Source organism: Coenobita brevimanus, chromosome 113 (assembly GCF_032717465.1).
Source record: "Coenobita brevimanus isolate Jiangsu-jjx chromosome 113, ASM3271746v2, whole genome shotgun sequence".
Taxonomy (NCBI): domain Eukaryota; kingdom Metazoa; phylum Arthropoda; class Malacostraca; order Decapoda; family Coenobitidae; genus Coenobita; species Coenobita brevimanus.
Window position 1 is genome coordinate 12,729,654 of NC_137066.1, and position 14,720 is coordinate 12,744,373.

Here is a 14,720-nt window from a genome sequence, read left to right on the forward strand (position 1 = left end):
GGGCTGGGATATAGCCCGGTAATGCTCTGACATTCGCATCAACACCACAGGGAGTCGACATCAGGAACATAGGACAGGCTGAACTCATTGGAATAGCGACCACACGGCTGGCGTAATTCTGGACCCAGTCGCCCGCCTTGAACACTAGTGCGGAACCGGACAGGGTTTTTTGCTGCGTGGCACAAGGGTGCAACACACATGTCTACTTAACCAGGATTTTTATCCCTTTGTAGGCTGTTTCTTAGCTCTTTTTAAATTCCAACGTATAGAGGGATGGTTTAGCTACTTGTTGGTGTGTGTAGGTGCTTGGCGGCCATTGGCACTTAGCCCAGTAATGAACTCAGTGCTTCTCATAAGCTTTCTTACTCAGAATTGATACTGAAGAACCAGTATCTACCTCCATAGCCACAGATGCTTTGTTTAACCTCAGCTAAACTACTGTAATACATGTGCTTCACGAACCGTGCTCTCCTTATACATGGCATAGTCTTAAACTTCTACTCTACCAATATTATCCTCAGTCTTAACTTCCTCAATGTTGTGAACTTTACCCTCTTTTATTTCCTTGTTTCTACACATCCTTGCTAAATGGCCCACCTTCTTACACATGTAGCAGGTGGAGTGGAGAAAACGGCAGTCCTGAGCCGTATGCTGGCCCCCACACCTGGAACAACTGCAACGAGAAATGGGCACCTTTTGCTGTCCAACCCTACTGCACTCCTCACTCTGCCACCCCTGAACCTTATTCACATGGCGGCCTTGCTCCACCCCCACCTGCTGCAAATCTTGAGTGTCCCTTGCCGCCACTTCCATTGCCAGTGCCTTTGCTTCAGCCTTCGTAAAGTCTAAACTGTCATCTACCAGCAGTCTTCCTTGTATTTTCCTGTCATCGGTGCCACACACCAAGCTGTCCCGTAACATATTAGCCAGCTGGTCGCCATACTCACAGTGCTTAGCTAATTTCCAAAGATCAGCAATAAAAGTCAAAACAGACTCGCTTGGCTCCTTGACCTGAGAGTTAATCTTAAAGCATTTCTTGGTTACTGATGGCTTCAGACACATGTGATTCGCCAGCATTGTCTTGAAGTGATTGTAAGATTTGTCGGCGGGCTTCCCAGGCAGGCACAGCTGCCTAATTATCTCATATGTTCTTGCCCTACACATGGCTAATAATGTGGATTTATTCTTCTTCTCCTCAACTTGTCGTCAGCCTCGGAAAAATGCTCCAAGCATTCCACATACTGCGTCCACACTTCCGTTTCTTGCTTAAGTGCCACAATCTTGTCAATACTTTCCATGTTACTGGGCATCCAAGTCGCCAGTGTAATAACTCGCATGAGTCAGGTCACGATGAAAACACTGGAGATCACACTGGTAGTTTATTTAAGAGTAATAACCAGACTTGATGTGACTGGGGAAGGGGCTGGGATAGGACTGCCTGCCTGGATTCCCTCAAACTCCTACTAGAGCAGTATGAGCCCACATTTGCCCTGCTTGGAGCCCTGAATAAATCTCTGCATGAACATCACAGCAAATACCTGGGTACAGTGATAAAAAAGAGAGGAAAATGTGCAAAAGAAGAGGAATATAGAGTGATATAGGGAAGAAAAGTAGCTGGTGCTATGAAAGCCTTGATAAGAAACAGGCTTGAGTGTTGCAGCTGTACGAAGCTTACATGAAGGAATAATAGTGACAACTTTAACATACCGATGTGAGATTATGGTGTGACATGAAAATGAAAAGTCAAGAGTAAGAAGCAATGGAGATGGGACTGCTGAGAAATGTATGTGGGATACAGTGTGGATAGGATATGGAATAATGTGATTCGTGAAAGATGCAGAGTGAGGAAATCTGTGGACACCAGAATCGCAGAAAGTGAACTGAGAAGGTATGGTCATGTGGAGAAAATGAATGACAACAGAGTGGTGAAAAGGGTAAATCTGAGCAAATTAGGAGGGAGGAGGTAAGGTATACTAAGAAGGTGGAGGGATATAGTGGATGACTGTGTAAGGAGGAGAGGTGTGGAAGTTGGTGAGGCTAAGGGACTGACGAGAGACCAAGCTGGCTGGATGAAAATTGTGCGGAAAAGTGCATAACCAGGGCCTTGACATCGGTTTTTTAGCGTGACAGCTTTCGGATTGGCTCTATCAGAATTTTATAGGTTAAGCAGCAGAAAATGGTTAAATTTTTTTTTGACCTGTCTGATGAAACCAGGATTTCGAGGGCTTGAATGATGAGTGAATGGAAACATGGCCTATTGAACTGGGCTTTAGCTATGTGCACATTGCTACTCCTCACCCTCCCCTAGGGTGGGAAAAGAGGTCTGGATGATGATGATACGCAAAAAAAAAAAAAAAAAAAAAATCATCACATTCTGTAGCTTCACATATCCCTATCTGATAGAGCCAGTGTGATGTTACGGTGAATGGAGAGAGTCTGGAATTGGTGAGAGAGTTCGAATACCTGGGTACAGTGATAAAAAAGGGAGGAAAACGTACAAAGGAGTTGAAAAGTAGAATGACACTAGGAGGGAAAGTAGCCGGTGCTATGAAGGCCCTGATAAATAATAGAGACTTCAGTGTTGCAGCCACGCTAGGCTTACATGAATGAGTGCCAACTTTAACATATGAATGTGAGATTATGGTGTGGCATGAAAATGAAAAGTTGAGAGTAGGAGCAATGGAGATGTTACTGCTGACGAATGTATGTGAAGAAAAGAGAGTGGATAAGATACGGAATAATGTGAATCGTGAAAGATGCGGGATGAGGAAGTCTGTGGACACCAGAATTGAAGAGGGTGTACTTAGGAGGTATGGTCATGTGGAGAGAATGGATGACAATAGAGTGGGGAAAAGAGTAAATCGGAGCAAATTAGGAGGGAGGAGGTGAGGTAGGCCAAGAAGAATTGGAGGGATATGTTGAATGAATGAGTGAGGAAGAGAGTTATGGAAGTTGGTGAGGCTAAGGAACTGACAAGAGACTGAGCTGGCTGGGTGAAATTTATGCGGAGATGTGTATAACCATGGATTTGGCACCCCTTTATAATGTGACTGCATTCGGATGGACTCTATCAGATAAGTACTTGTGAAGCTACAGAACGTGTTGAAATTTTTTTGCCCTATCTGTAATGCAGACTGATTCTGTGGGCTTGAATGCTGTATGATAGGAAGTGTAGCCCATTGAATTGGGCAAACTTAAGCTATGTGCTATGTCACACCTAATGTCTGACTTGGCTCGTATCTCTGATTGTGATAAAAATAATCTTGTTGTTTTTAATGCATCAAAAACTCGGTTTTTACACCTATCAACCTGACACAGTCTTCCACAGAAGTACCCTCTAAGGTTTAGTAATATCCAGCTCAATCCTGCATGATCTTTAAACATGCTTACATCTCTTGTAAAATCTGCTTCCAAGAGATTAGGTGTGTTAAGCCGACTCCATACCTTCTTTACCCCTGCACGGTTGTTGACCTTATACACGGGTTGTATTCGCCCGTGTTTAGAGTACAACTCTCATGTGTGGGGAGGCTCCCCACATACAGCTCTTCTCAACAGGGTGGAGTCAAAGGCTTTTCGTCTCATCAACTCTCCTTCTCTTACTGGCTCCTTTCAACCTCTGTCTCTTCACCTCACTGTTGCATCTTTATCTCTTTTCTATCGCTGCTTCAATGGCCACTGCTCCTCTGAACTGTCTGCTTGCATCCCTCGACCTCTATGGCGGGTGCGTAACACCATCTAGCAACAAATTCTCATCCCTTTTCTGTCCAACTCTCTAATGCAAGAGTTAACCGTTACTCCAAGTCTTTCATTTATGCAACAGGTCAACTCTGGAACTGTCTCCCTCTGTCTGTATTTCCTACTTCCTATGATCTCCAGTCTTTTAAATGCAGTGTGCCCAGGCATCTCAGAGTGAACGTATCTTGAATTTGGCTCTCTTTTGTATTGTTTTTGTTTTTTTTCTTGGAAGGAACGGTTTGCAGGCTCCTGGCCTTTGGTTCCTTCTTCCTTGAATTAAAAAAAAAAAAAAACTGCCCTAGCATGAGAAAAGAGGCCCGGATGATGATGATGATGATATATATATATATATATATATATATATATATATATATATAAAGAGAGAGAGAGAGAGAGAGAGAGAGAGGAGTAGATTGTAGCACCAGTCGAGCAGGGCTGTACTCCCAAAGTGGATAGAAAGCTGATTACAGGAAGATCTGGAGCTCCTGTTTCATCAGCCTTCGGGACTAGTTCCTGACCATCCCCCATTGCTGAACGTTTTCAGTGTTTCAGTAACACAGAGAGTCGGGGAGCATGCTCTCCAAGGCAAGTTTCTCTAACTGTCAACACCAGTCTGTATGCACAGTACACACTATACTTCCTTATCAAAAAAAAAAAAAAAAGGCACACAATAACCAGGCCTCAGAGTCCCCGGCTGGAGGGGGACATAAATGCCCCTATCCACCCCTCTCCCAGTGACAACTCAACGAGGTACCTGGAATCACTGTCTGACTCACTTCTTCATCAGTTCTGCAACATTCGTGGCCTTTCCTCTAACTTTCTCTCTGTTGAACACCACCTCTCCTCCTCTAAACCTCATCTTCTCTTTCTGACAGAGACTCAGCTGTATGAGGCAGCTGACAGCAAACCCTTTTCTGTTTCCTCGGACTCTCTCTATACTCATTTCGAAGCCAAAGGTGGCTGTTGTGTATATATACACAACGACTTATCTTGCTCTCATGTTCCCGAACTTGATTCTTCTGAATTCTCTACTCTCTGGCTTTGGCTTTCCTGTCATTCTCTGACTAAATATATCCGGGCTGTTTACTTATCCCCTAATTCTAATATAAAAAATTCTTTGACTATCTTACTTCTACGATGGAACACATTCTATCCATTTCTCATTTCTCTGAACTCTCCATTCTAGGAGATTTCAATGTTCACCACCACCTTTGACTCTCCTATCCATTCATTGATCCACCTGGTGAACAAGCCTCGATCTTTTCTATTCCTAGTGACCTAGAGCAGCTTTTACAGCACCTACCCATATCCCTGACCACCTTGGAGAGAGCTCGAACGTACTTGACCTCTTCCATACAACTAATCCTTTTGCTTACACTGTTAATCTTTCCTCTCCGTTGGACTCCTCGGATTACAACCTTAATACCTTGACCTGTCCTATCACTTCGGTATGGCCTGTGGACCCTCCAAAGAAACGTCTACTGTGGTGCTTTGGAGCTGCGGATTGGGAGGCTCTCAGGCAGTACTTCTTTGATTTTCCCTGGAATGATTATTGCTTCTGTAGCCGGGAGTCATCTGAGTGTGCCTTGCGCATTACGGATGTTATTCTATCAGGCATGGAAGCATGCATTCCCTTATCATATCCTTTGACTAATGCAAGAAAGCCTTGGATTAATCACACTTGTTCTAATGCTGTCCGCAACAAGGAGAAGGCCTATAAATGGTACCAGAGCCAGCCCACCCCTGAATCACATCTTTATTAAGTTTCTGCCTGAAATCATGCTAAGTCTGTTCTTCGCTCTACTAAAAATAATTTCATCCATACTAAATGCTCTCAACTCTCCAACTCTATATCTTCCCGCTTCTTGTGGCACTTTCCAAAAAACCTTTCTAACAACTTTACCTCATCATCCTTCCCTCCTCTTTTCTGCTCTGATGGCTCTGTAGCTGTTTTGTCTACTGATAAAGTAGATCTCTTTACTCAGACTTTTTCCTCCAATTCCACCTTCGATGATTCCGGTGCTGTTCCTCCATCACTTCCCCCATCTGACCCCGCTGAAGGGGGTCACCTTGATGTGGTGGCGGGGCTTGAAGCATGGCTGGCAGTGCCACCTACTTTGGAGGCATGCCTACCGTTGTAGGGTTCGGCATTTGTCGGTCTCGTGGACCAAGCTCCCCCTACATCACTGGTGGAGAAGGCCTGCTGGTGATGTTAGTCACCGCCCATTTACTATCTGGGGTGGGACTGATACCTCCCCACGTGTTTGCTGTACGTGGCGTTCCGTAATGCTGGGAGACAGGAGTCCTGAGGGTTGAGCGATGCTGCACGATGCGCCCTGCAGCTAGCAATACACCTCTTTGGTCCTTTATTCTGGCTAGACGGGTGGCCTGGTTGGGCCCGACCAGGTCAATCAGCTGGTCATACGTTGGCTAGGGTCAAATGGGCACTGGGGATCTTGGTGGCTTCTATTGTCCTGAAGCCACCCTTGCCAAGGTCCCCCAGTGGTTACCTGTGTATACTCTCCCGCTACCTCTGGGTCACCATTGGTGTTGTCCCTGGCATACGACCTCCCAGTGTTGGGCTCCGTGGTGGGTGGAGGGGTGGGGGAAAGAAGTTTGTTTTTGAATATATGGCCTCCTCAATTGAAAATGCTGTTGATGACACGGCACCTGCCCCTGGACACTCTTCAGGATCCGGCTCCATCATTGCCACTCTGGAGCCTTTCCAGGCCCCCAGGGACTTTCCTCCTCTGCCCCAGCATTCAACTGGGACAAGGGGGAAGTCACGTTGGGCTGGTTCAGCCTGGAAAGCATGGTGCAAGTAAATTATTCAAAGTATCTAGTGCTGAAACCCTCTGCGGGTGGCTCAGTGCTAGATACTGATATTTTCGACTTGCACCATGCCATTGTGTCTACTGTGGTCGAGAACCTGTGGTCTCGTCCCAAGGGGATGGTAGCCTCCTTATTGAGGTGTCCTCCCCAGAAGAGAGCTCCCGTCTACAGTCACTGACCTCTGCATCTGGCACCAGTTTGACTTGTGCACCCCACGTCACCTTCCACCAATGTAAAGGAGTCATTTACTCCCGGGAACTCCTTGATATCCAGAGATTCGGTTGTTGGAGGAACTAAGCTCTTCGAGTGTTGTCAACGTTGACAAGGTGCAGAAGATTGAGGGTGTTCTGACACCAACTCCGACACTTTTCCTGACATTTGACCGATTAAAGTTGCCTGATTCGGTGAAACTTGCCTGGTTATATCTTCCTGTGAAGCCCTATGTTCCATCCCCAAAGAGATGTTTTCACTGTCAGGGTATGGACATGTTAGCCACTCTTGTTGCCATATGCAAGCTGGCCTTCCTGGTGTATGTGTTGCTTGTGGTCGCTGCTCCCATGCTGGTGACTGTCAGGTGCCTACTAAATGCTGCCATTGTGGGGGTGCCCATGCTGCCTCCTCTCAGCACTGTCCACATTATGCTTTTGAGAAAAAGATTTTTGTCTATATGTACCTATGACAAGGTTTCCTTTCCTGAGGCAAGTAGGAAAGCTCAGACTTGATATTTCCTGCCCGGAGTTTCTTATGCCTCTGTCCTCTCCAGTGCATCAGTGTGGCGTCCTGTGTCTAGGACTCTGACTCGATCTGTGCCATCTACTGCTCCTCTCTCCTGTGATTTGCAGACTGATTTTGCTGAGGCTTCTGTTGCTTGTGAGGTGGTTGGTAACTCGCCTTCTCCAACTAATGTTTCTGCTCCCATTTTCATGACAGAGTATCGACACCCTTCTGTGGTGGTGGCAGACGTCCATGACGATGCTTCTCCTTGTCCTGACATATCCAAAAAAAACAGCATCTTTCATACTCCTGTATCGGCTGCTACTCCCATACCGACTGCTGCTCCTGTACCATCTGCTTGCTCTGCTACTGTTGTTCACTCCTCTTTACAGTGTGCCACTACAGTTTCTAATGCTTTAAGTTCTGGTGCAGAGATGGAGGTTGCATCTGCCAACCTCAAACGCGTGAGGAGTGAGGAGTTTTTGGGTGTCTCCCCTCCTTCTTAGGTTCAAACTTCTGTACCACATGAGGATTATGAGGGGGCTCTTCGCTCGACAACCCAGCCAGTGGTGGCGTCTAAGTCTGTGGGTGTTCATGATGGCACTTCCAGGATTCCCGTCCGTGCCTCTTGCTCAGGTGTGGTGGGCCCTGGGTCTTTAGATACTCAAAGAGCTCAGTTGCTTGCTCTTTCTGATCTGTCACCAAGCGGCCAACCTTTGGTTGATTCGGTTGGGGGGGATTTGGTTGGCCCTGTGGTGCCAGCTGAACCCTCACGTGGGTGTGCGGATGGGGCAAGTGGGTCTTCCAAGAAAATCTCTGTGCTTCGGGCTCATTCTGGCCATGGGCGGGACATGTCTCGGGGTAAGGGTACTTCCACCCATGGAAACTCTAAATCTTCATTGTCTTCTCGGTTGGTGAGGCAGAGCTGCACGCCTAGGAAGAAGGGCTTTCACTCCCTTCCCAATGAGATTGCTACATAGCCTTGGTGTTTCTCAGTTCATAATATTTAACCCATACAATCCCGCTGTCGGCATGGTGCCGACAGTACAAAATGTCTCGATTAATCCCAGCAACATGATGGTGCCGACAGCAAAATTCGAGCGCTATAGCACATCTCAAACTGCTTTAATCTAGCTTATTTTTTTGCTATGGAGTAGCTTAATGTATTGGCAACACTGTGTCCAAGCAGTTGTAGTACTGAGTTTGATTCTGTGTGGGTGGGTAACATCAGTGTGCCACTCTCCGTCAGAGCATCAGGATGTCGCGAAAATCATGCCAATTTTCCACCTCATTGGGCTGGAGGAGGCTGTTGAAATTGTCACATGGACCCTTCTGTCCTGCATTTAGTGATTCTTCAGATGAGAAAGACCTGGATAACTATTCTAGGGAGGAATATGAGCCAGTGGAGGACACTGAGAAAGGTGAATCCCCTTTTCTCCTCCCCCCGTTCTCTCTCATCCTGCCCAGCTGGGTGGGAAAACATTGCTCACGGCTTGGGAAACTGGGCTAAAAACATGATGGACGGCCATCCTGGTCTTATTTCCCCTATAAGGAGTATTTTTTTTTTTTTTTGCTTTTCCTTGATTTTTATGTCCTTTTGGATTGTTTAATGCGATAAAAAAAAAATCCGTTTTTTGTCCGGGATTGGGTGGGTATAAACTTGCAAAAATGTCTGGGATGGTATGGGTTAATACTAATCAATATGGCTCAATCGGTACCAATCTGTCTTCAGTGGAACTGTGGAGGTGCCATGGCAAACTGGGAGGAATTGCAGTTATTACTCTCTGCTCTGAACCCACTATGTGTGTCTTCAGGAGACAATGGTGGGGGATAGACAGTTCCCTTCTGTTAGGTGGTATGAGGTCTTCCATGCATCTCCTCCTGGTGGTCACAGCGGTGGATGTGCAGGTTTGTTCCGTTCTGATGTCTCTTTTATTTCCTTTGAGATTCAGTCCCCCTTTCAAGTTCTAGCAGTACAGATGCATGTTGGGAGGTGCTATACCATCTGTTGTCTGTACCTTCCACCTTCCGTTCCTGTTATACGTGCTGATCTAGAAACCATTATCAGCCAGCTTTCACCCCCTTACCTACTCCTTGGTGACCTTAATGGCCACCATCCTTTGTGGGGTGACTCACTTTCAAATCCCCGGGGTGATCTTGCCTCTTTGGTTGGGGATTTAGATTTGGTTGTCCTAAATGATGGGAGGCCGACCCATTTTCATGTTGAGACTGGCATGTACCATCTCCTCCTCTGACTGTGCCCTTGATTTTTCTTGGGAGGTTTTGGATGAACTACATGGTAGTGACCATTATCCTGTAATAGTCCAGCTTACTCGCTCTGTTCCTGCAGCCAGTCTGCCATGCTGGTGTCTGGACAGGGCTGATTGGTCTCTGAGAAACTAAGTGTAATTGCCAACAGAGTTGGTGATTTTTCAACTATCAATGATGCCGAACGTTATTTTACTAAGACCATTTTCTCAGCAGGGGTTCATTCCATCCCACGGACTTCTGGTGTTTTTTCCTGGAGACCTGTGCCATGGTGGAAAGATGACTGCTCCATAGCAAAGGGAGATTACAAATTAGCTGCCCGTCGATATTTTGCCAATTGTAATGTTTTTCTAAAAATACGGTTTCGAAAAGCACGTGCTCACTATAGATGGGTCATGAAGAATGCTCGCCGTAACTCGTGGAGGTCGTATGTTTCTACAGTTACATCCTCAGCTCCAATGTCTATGGTGTGGCAAAAGGTGCGCAAGATTTCTGGTAGGTTCTTGCCCCCCTCCCCATCAGTGTTGTGCCTTCATGGAGAAATTGTGTCTGCACCAGATGCAGTAGCCTCTGCTTTTCCAAATCAGTTTTATGCTATCTCCACAAAGGACCCTTCTCAGCCTCTTGCTACCTTTCATAGGAATCAGGAGAGGCTGGGTCTTGACTTTCGCTCTTGTGGTGGAGAGCCATAAAATTTAGATTTCAGCCTCTGTGAGCTGCGTGCTGCCCTTTCAGAGTGTGGTGACACTGCTCCTGGGCCTGACGATATTCTATACGCTATGCTGCATCATCTACTGACTGATTCACTTCAGTTTTTATTGGACCTTTTTAATAGGGTTTGGATTGAAGGCTCTATTCCGAGGAGTTGGAAGCTGGGTATTGTCCTCCCCATTCCCAAGCCTGGTAAAGACCATTCTCAAGTCTCCAACTATCGCCCAATCACTTTAACATCATGTGTGTGCAAGCTGTTCGAAAAGATGGTCAATGTCAGGCTTATGTGGTTTCTGGAGAAGGGTTGCTTTCTTTCTCCATCGCAGAGTGGTTTCCGTAAATTAAGGTGCACTTCAGACAACCTTACCAGGCTCGAGGCATCAATCTGTGAAGCTTTTGTCTCCAAGCAACATCTTGTGGCAGTGTGGGTAGGGGGGGTTTTCAAGAATACTACCCCAGTATCCCTGCTTGGTGTACAAGGCGACTAAAAGGGTTGGTGGAGGGTTAGTGCCCCTCTCCGGAACACAACTAACTTAAAAGTCGAACAAGAAGCCTCGGACAAGGACTGACCAAAAGATGACGACCCAGGACCGGACAAAGGACATGGTAATTGCAACATGGAATGTAAGAGGTGCGAATGATGAGGTGAAAGAGAGAGAGATTGTCCAGGTGCTTGAGGGTGCAAAAGTTGATGTATGTGGAGTAACTGAAACTAAATGGGAAGGTGAGAGTGTGAGAGAATGGGAGTAGGGATGGGGTTTATGTGCAGAAGTAGGTGAGAATGAGAGGGCAAAAGAAGGAGTGTGTAGAGTTGTGAGTAAATGATGGAAAAAGAACATAAGAGAGTATGGATCAGTTGGGTCAAGGATTGTGTGGTTAAGATTGAAAGTTGGAATACAAATGTGGGTGATTGTGTGCGTGCATGTGCCAATGCAAGATCGTGCAAGCAGAATGAGAGAAGAGTTCTGGACAAATATGGAAGTGTGCATGGAATAGTTTGGAAGGAATGAGTGTTTTTGATCAGTGATATGAATGGTAAAGTAGGGAATGTGAAGGTGGATGGAATTGTTGGTGAGTGGGGTATGCCTGCTGAGATAGATAAGAATGACAGTGCATTACTGGACATTTGTGCTGGGAGGGGGATGGAGATAGCCAATACCCTCTTCAGGCATAAAATGATCCACAGGTATACATGGCGAGTGATGAGAAGGGTGGGTGGTGAACTGAATGAAAGGAAGGCAATGATTGATTATGTGTGTGCGGATGAAAGGATGGAAGATGTGTATTGGATGCAAGAGCTTATAGAGGTTGGGGGAGTGGACTTTCTGACCACTACTTGGTGGTGGCCAGAATCAAGATCCAAATAAGATGGAGAAAGAGAAGAAGGGAAGGACGGGAAGAAGGAGTATTTGCAAGGAGAGTGGAAAGGTTACAAGAGGATGAGAAAAAGGCAGAATATAAGAGAAAAATGAAGGTACAATTGGCCAAAATGAACTGGAGCAGATGGGGGACGTGGAAGGTGTGTCCAGGATATTCACTGAAGAAATATGTGCAGCATGTGATGTGGTGTGTGGGATGAAGAGAAGACATAGGGGGGTGCAAAGAACAGTGTCGTGAAATGAAGAGGTGAAACAGGCTGTGGCACAAAAGAAGAAAGCATACAATGAATGGATGAGAAATAGGGGTGTGGAAGATGTAGAGAGGCGGAAGAGAGAGTTATATGTAGAAAGGAAGAGAGAGGTGAAAAGATTAGTAAGAAGAGAGTGGATGAGGAATTTGGAAGGAATTTGAGTGTAAAGTGGAGGGATTGTAAGAAAATGTTCTGGAAAGAGGTGAAGAGAGTAAGACAGGGTGGAAGTGAAGTTAGCAGGGGAGTGAAAGATAAAAATGGTAAATTACTAGTGGAGAAGGGAGAAAAAATGAGCAGATGGAGAGAACACTTTAAGGAATTGTTGAACATAGAGGATGGAAGTAATGCGAGTATAAGTGGCTGGGGAATGGCTGGGAGAAGGAGGGAGGTGAGAAGACAGGAAGAAATCAGTAGGATAGAAGTTGTGAAAGCAATGAAGAAAGTTAAGTTTGGAAAAACCCTAGGAACTGATAGAATGTGTGGTGAAATGCTGAGGCATGGGGGAGAGATAGTAGTAGAATGGATGTGGAAGACGTGCAGATTGGCCTGGGAGGAAGGTAGAGTCCTGGAGGATTGGAAGTCAGGTATAATTATTCCCTTGTACAAAGGAAATGGGGAAAAAGAAGTGTTTGGTAATCATAGGGGCATTTGTCTTCTTAGTATAATAGGAAAAATGTATGGTAGGATACTTATTGACAGAGTTAGAGAAAGAACAGAGGAATTAGTTGGAGAAGAACAGGGAGGCTTTAGGAAGGGAAGAGGTTGTGTAGATCAGATATTCATTCTTAGATCTTTAGTGGAAAAGTCTCTAGAGAAGGGAAAGAAGTTGTATGCAGATTTCATGGATTTGGAGAAAGCATATGACAGGGTAGATAGACAAGGATTGTGGAAAGTATTAAGAATATATGGAGTAGATGGGAAGTTGTTGAATGCTGTGAAGAGTATGTATGATGGTGCTAAGGCTGCAGTGTGTGTGGATGGTGAACTGGGTGAATTTTTCTCTTTGAAGGTTGGGTTGAAACAGGGATGTATCATGTCTCCCTGGTTGTTCAATCTGTACATGGATGGGGTAATAAAAGAGGTACAAGGTAGGGGAGTGGATGTTGGAGTGGCCCTGGTGAGAGAGGGTAGTGTTTGGAAACTCCCTGTACTGTTGTTTGCAGATGATACTGTGTTGTTGAGTGAAGACAGAGAGCTGCAAGGCTTGGTGGATGAGTTTGGGAGAGTGTGTAAGAAACGGAATCAAAAAGCGACTGTAGGGAAGAGTAAAGTGATGGTCTTTGAGAGAGGTGAAGTCAGTAAATGTACAGCGAGGTTGGATGGTGAGGAATTGGAAAATGTGAGTGTGTTTAAGGACTTGGGTAGTGTGATGAGTAAGGATGGAGGTTTGGAGAGTGAAGGGCTTGAAAGGGTACAGCAGGGAAGAAAGGTTGCTGGTTCTTTGAAAGCAGTGATAAGAAACAGGGAAGTGAGCATGGAAGTGAAAAAGTTACTACATGACAGTATTGTGATACCAACTCTAACGTATGGAAGTGAAGCTTGGACGTTGTTGGAAGGACGCAAGAGTGAGAGCAGTGGAAATGAGTTATTTAAGAGGAGCCTGTGGAGTCACATGAAAAGACAGGCTGACAAATGAGGATATAAAGGAGTGTTGTGGTGTGGATGTGGATGTGATAGGATGCGTTAGGATGAATACACTGAGGTAGTTTGGCCATGTGGAGAGGATGGAGGGTGAAAGACTGACGAAGAGAGTGTATGTGAGTGAGGTGGAGGGGGGGAGAGGGAGGGAGAGGCCGAGGATGAGATGGAGGGATGGGGTGGGGAGGTATATGAGATAAAGGGGAGTGAGTTGGGAGCAGGGCAGTGAAATGGTGGGGGACAGGGCGACTTGGAGGCGATTTGTTTGGGGCCACCCCGAACGGGATTGAGGCATCTGGCAATAGATAGATAGATAGAAGGCTTATGACACTGCCTGGTGACATGGCATCCTCCAACAACTTCATGCCTTTGGTTTACGTGGTCGCCTGCCTGTGTTGCTTGGAGACTTCTTAACTGATCGTGTATTTCGGGCCCATGTGGTTTCTGACCTCTCTGCACCACTGTGCCAGGAGGAAGGTGTCCCACAGGGGAGTTTCTTAAGTGTTTCCCTTCTTGCAGTGGCCATCAATGGTATCATTGACACTGTGCCTGCTGGGGTATCCTCATCTCTTTATGTGGATGACCTAGCTATATGGTTTTCTGGCTCCCGCATGTCTGCTATTGAGTGGCGTATGCAACTTGCCTTGTCCAAGATTTCTGCCTGGGCCACTTCCAAGGGTTTTCAATTTTCCCCTTCAAAGACTGTGGCTATGTGGATGAGAGGGGTACACCCAGACCGTGATCTCCAGCTTTGTGGCAGGAGACTCTGTTGTGTGACAGAGACAAAGTTTCTGGGCCTGACGTTTGACTGTCGTTTGACATGGGTCTCACACTTGGCAAATCTTAAATCATCATGTATGAAGGCTCTCAATCTATTGAGGGTTCTGTCCCATACCTCTTGGGGTGCTGATCGGAGGATGCTCTTCCACTGTTTCAGGTTTTTGTAACCTCTAAGCTGTCATATAGCTGTGAGGTATACTCCTATGCCACAGAATCCAGACTAAAAACTCTAGATGCTGTCTATCATACTGGTCATCGCCTTGCAACTGGGGCTTTTCGGTCGTCTCCAATTCCCAGCTTGTCGTTGGAAGCTGGTGTGCCTCCCTTAGATCTACTGCATCAGTCTGTTGCAGTACGGTGCTGGCTCCGGATTCGTCGCCTTCGAGACTCATTTGTCTGTAAGTGTGTGATG

General features: G+C 46.1%; 1 protein-coding gene across 1 annotated transcript; it reads right to left on the reverse strand.

Annotated features, from left to right (window-relative positions):
• Positions 1–489: 489 nt before the first annotated feature.
• Positions 490–1,164, reverse strand: LOC145418262 (uncharacterized). The gene has a single exon (XM_080286706.1). It carries the CDS (start codon positions 1,162–1,164, stop codon positions 490–492), a length of 675 nt encoding a protein of 224 aa, XP_080142832.1.
• Positions 1,165–14,720: the final 13,556 nt, after the last annotated feature.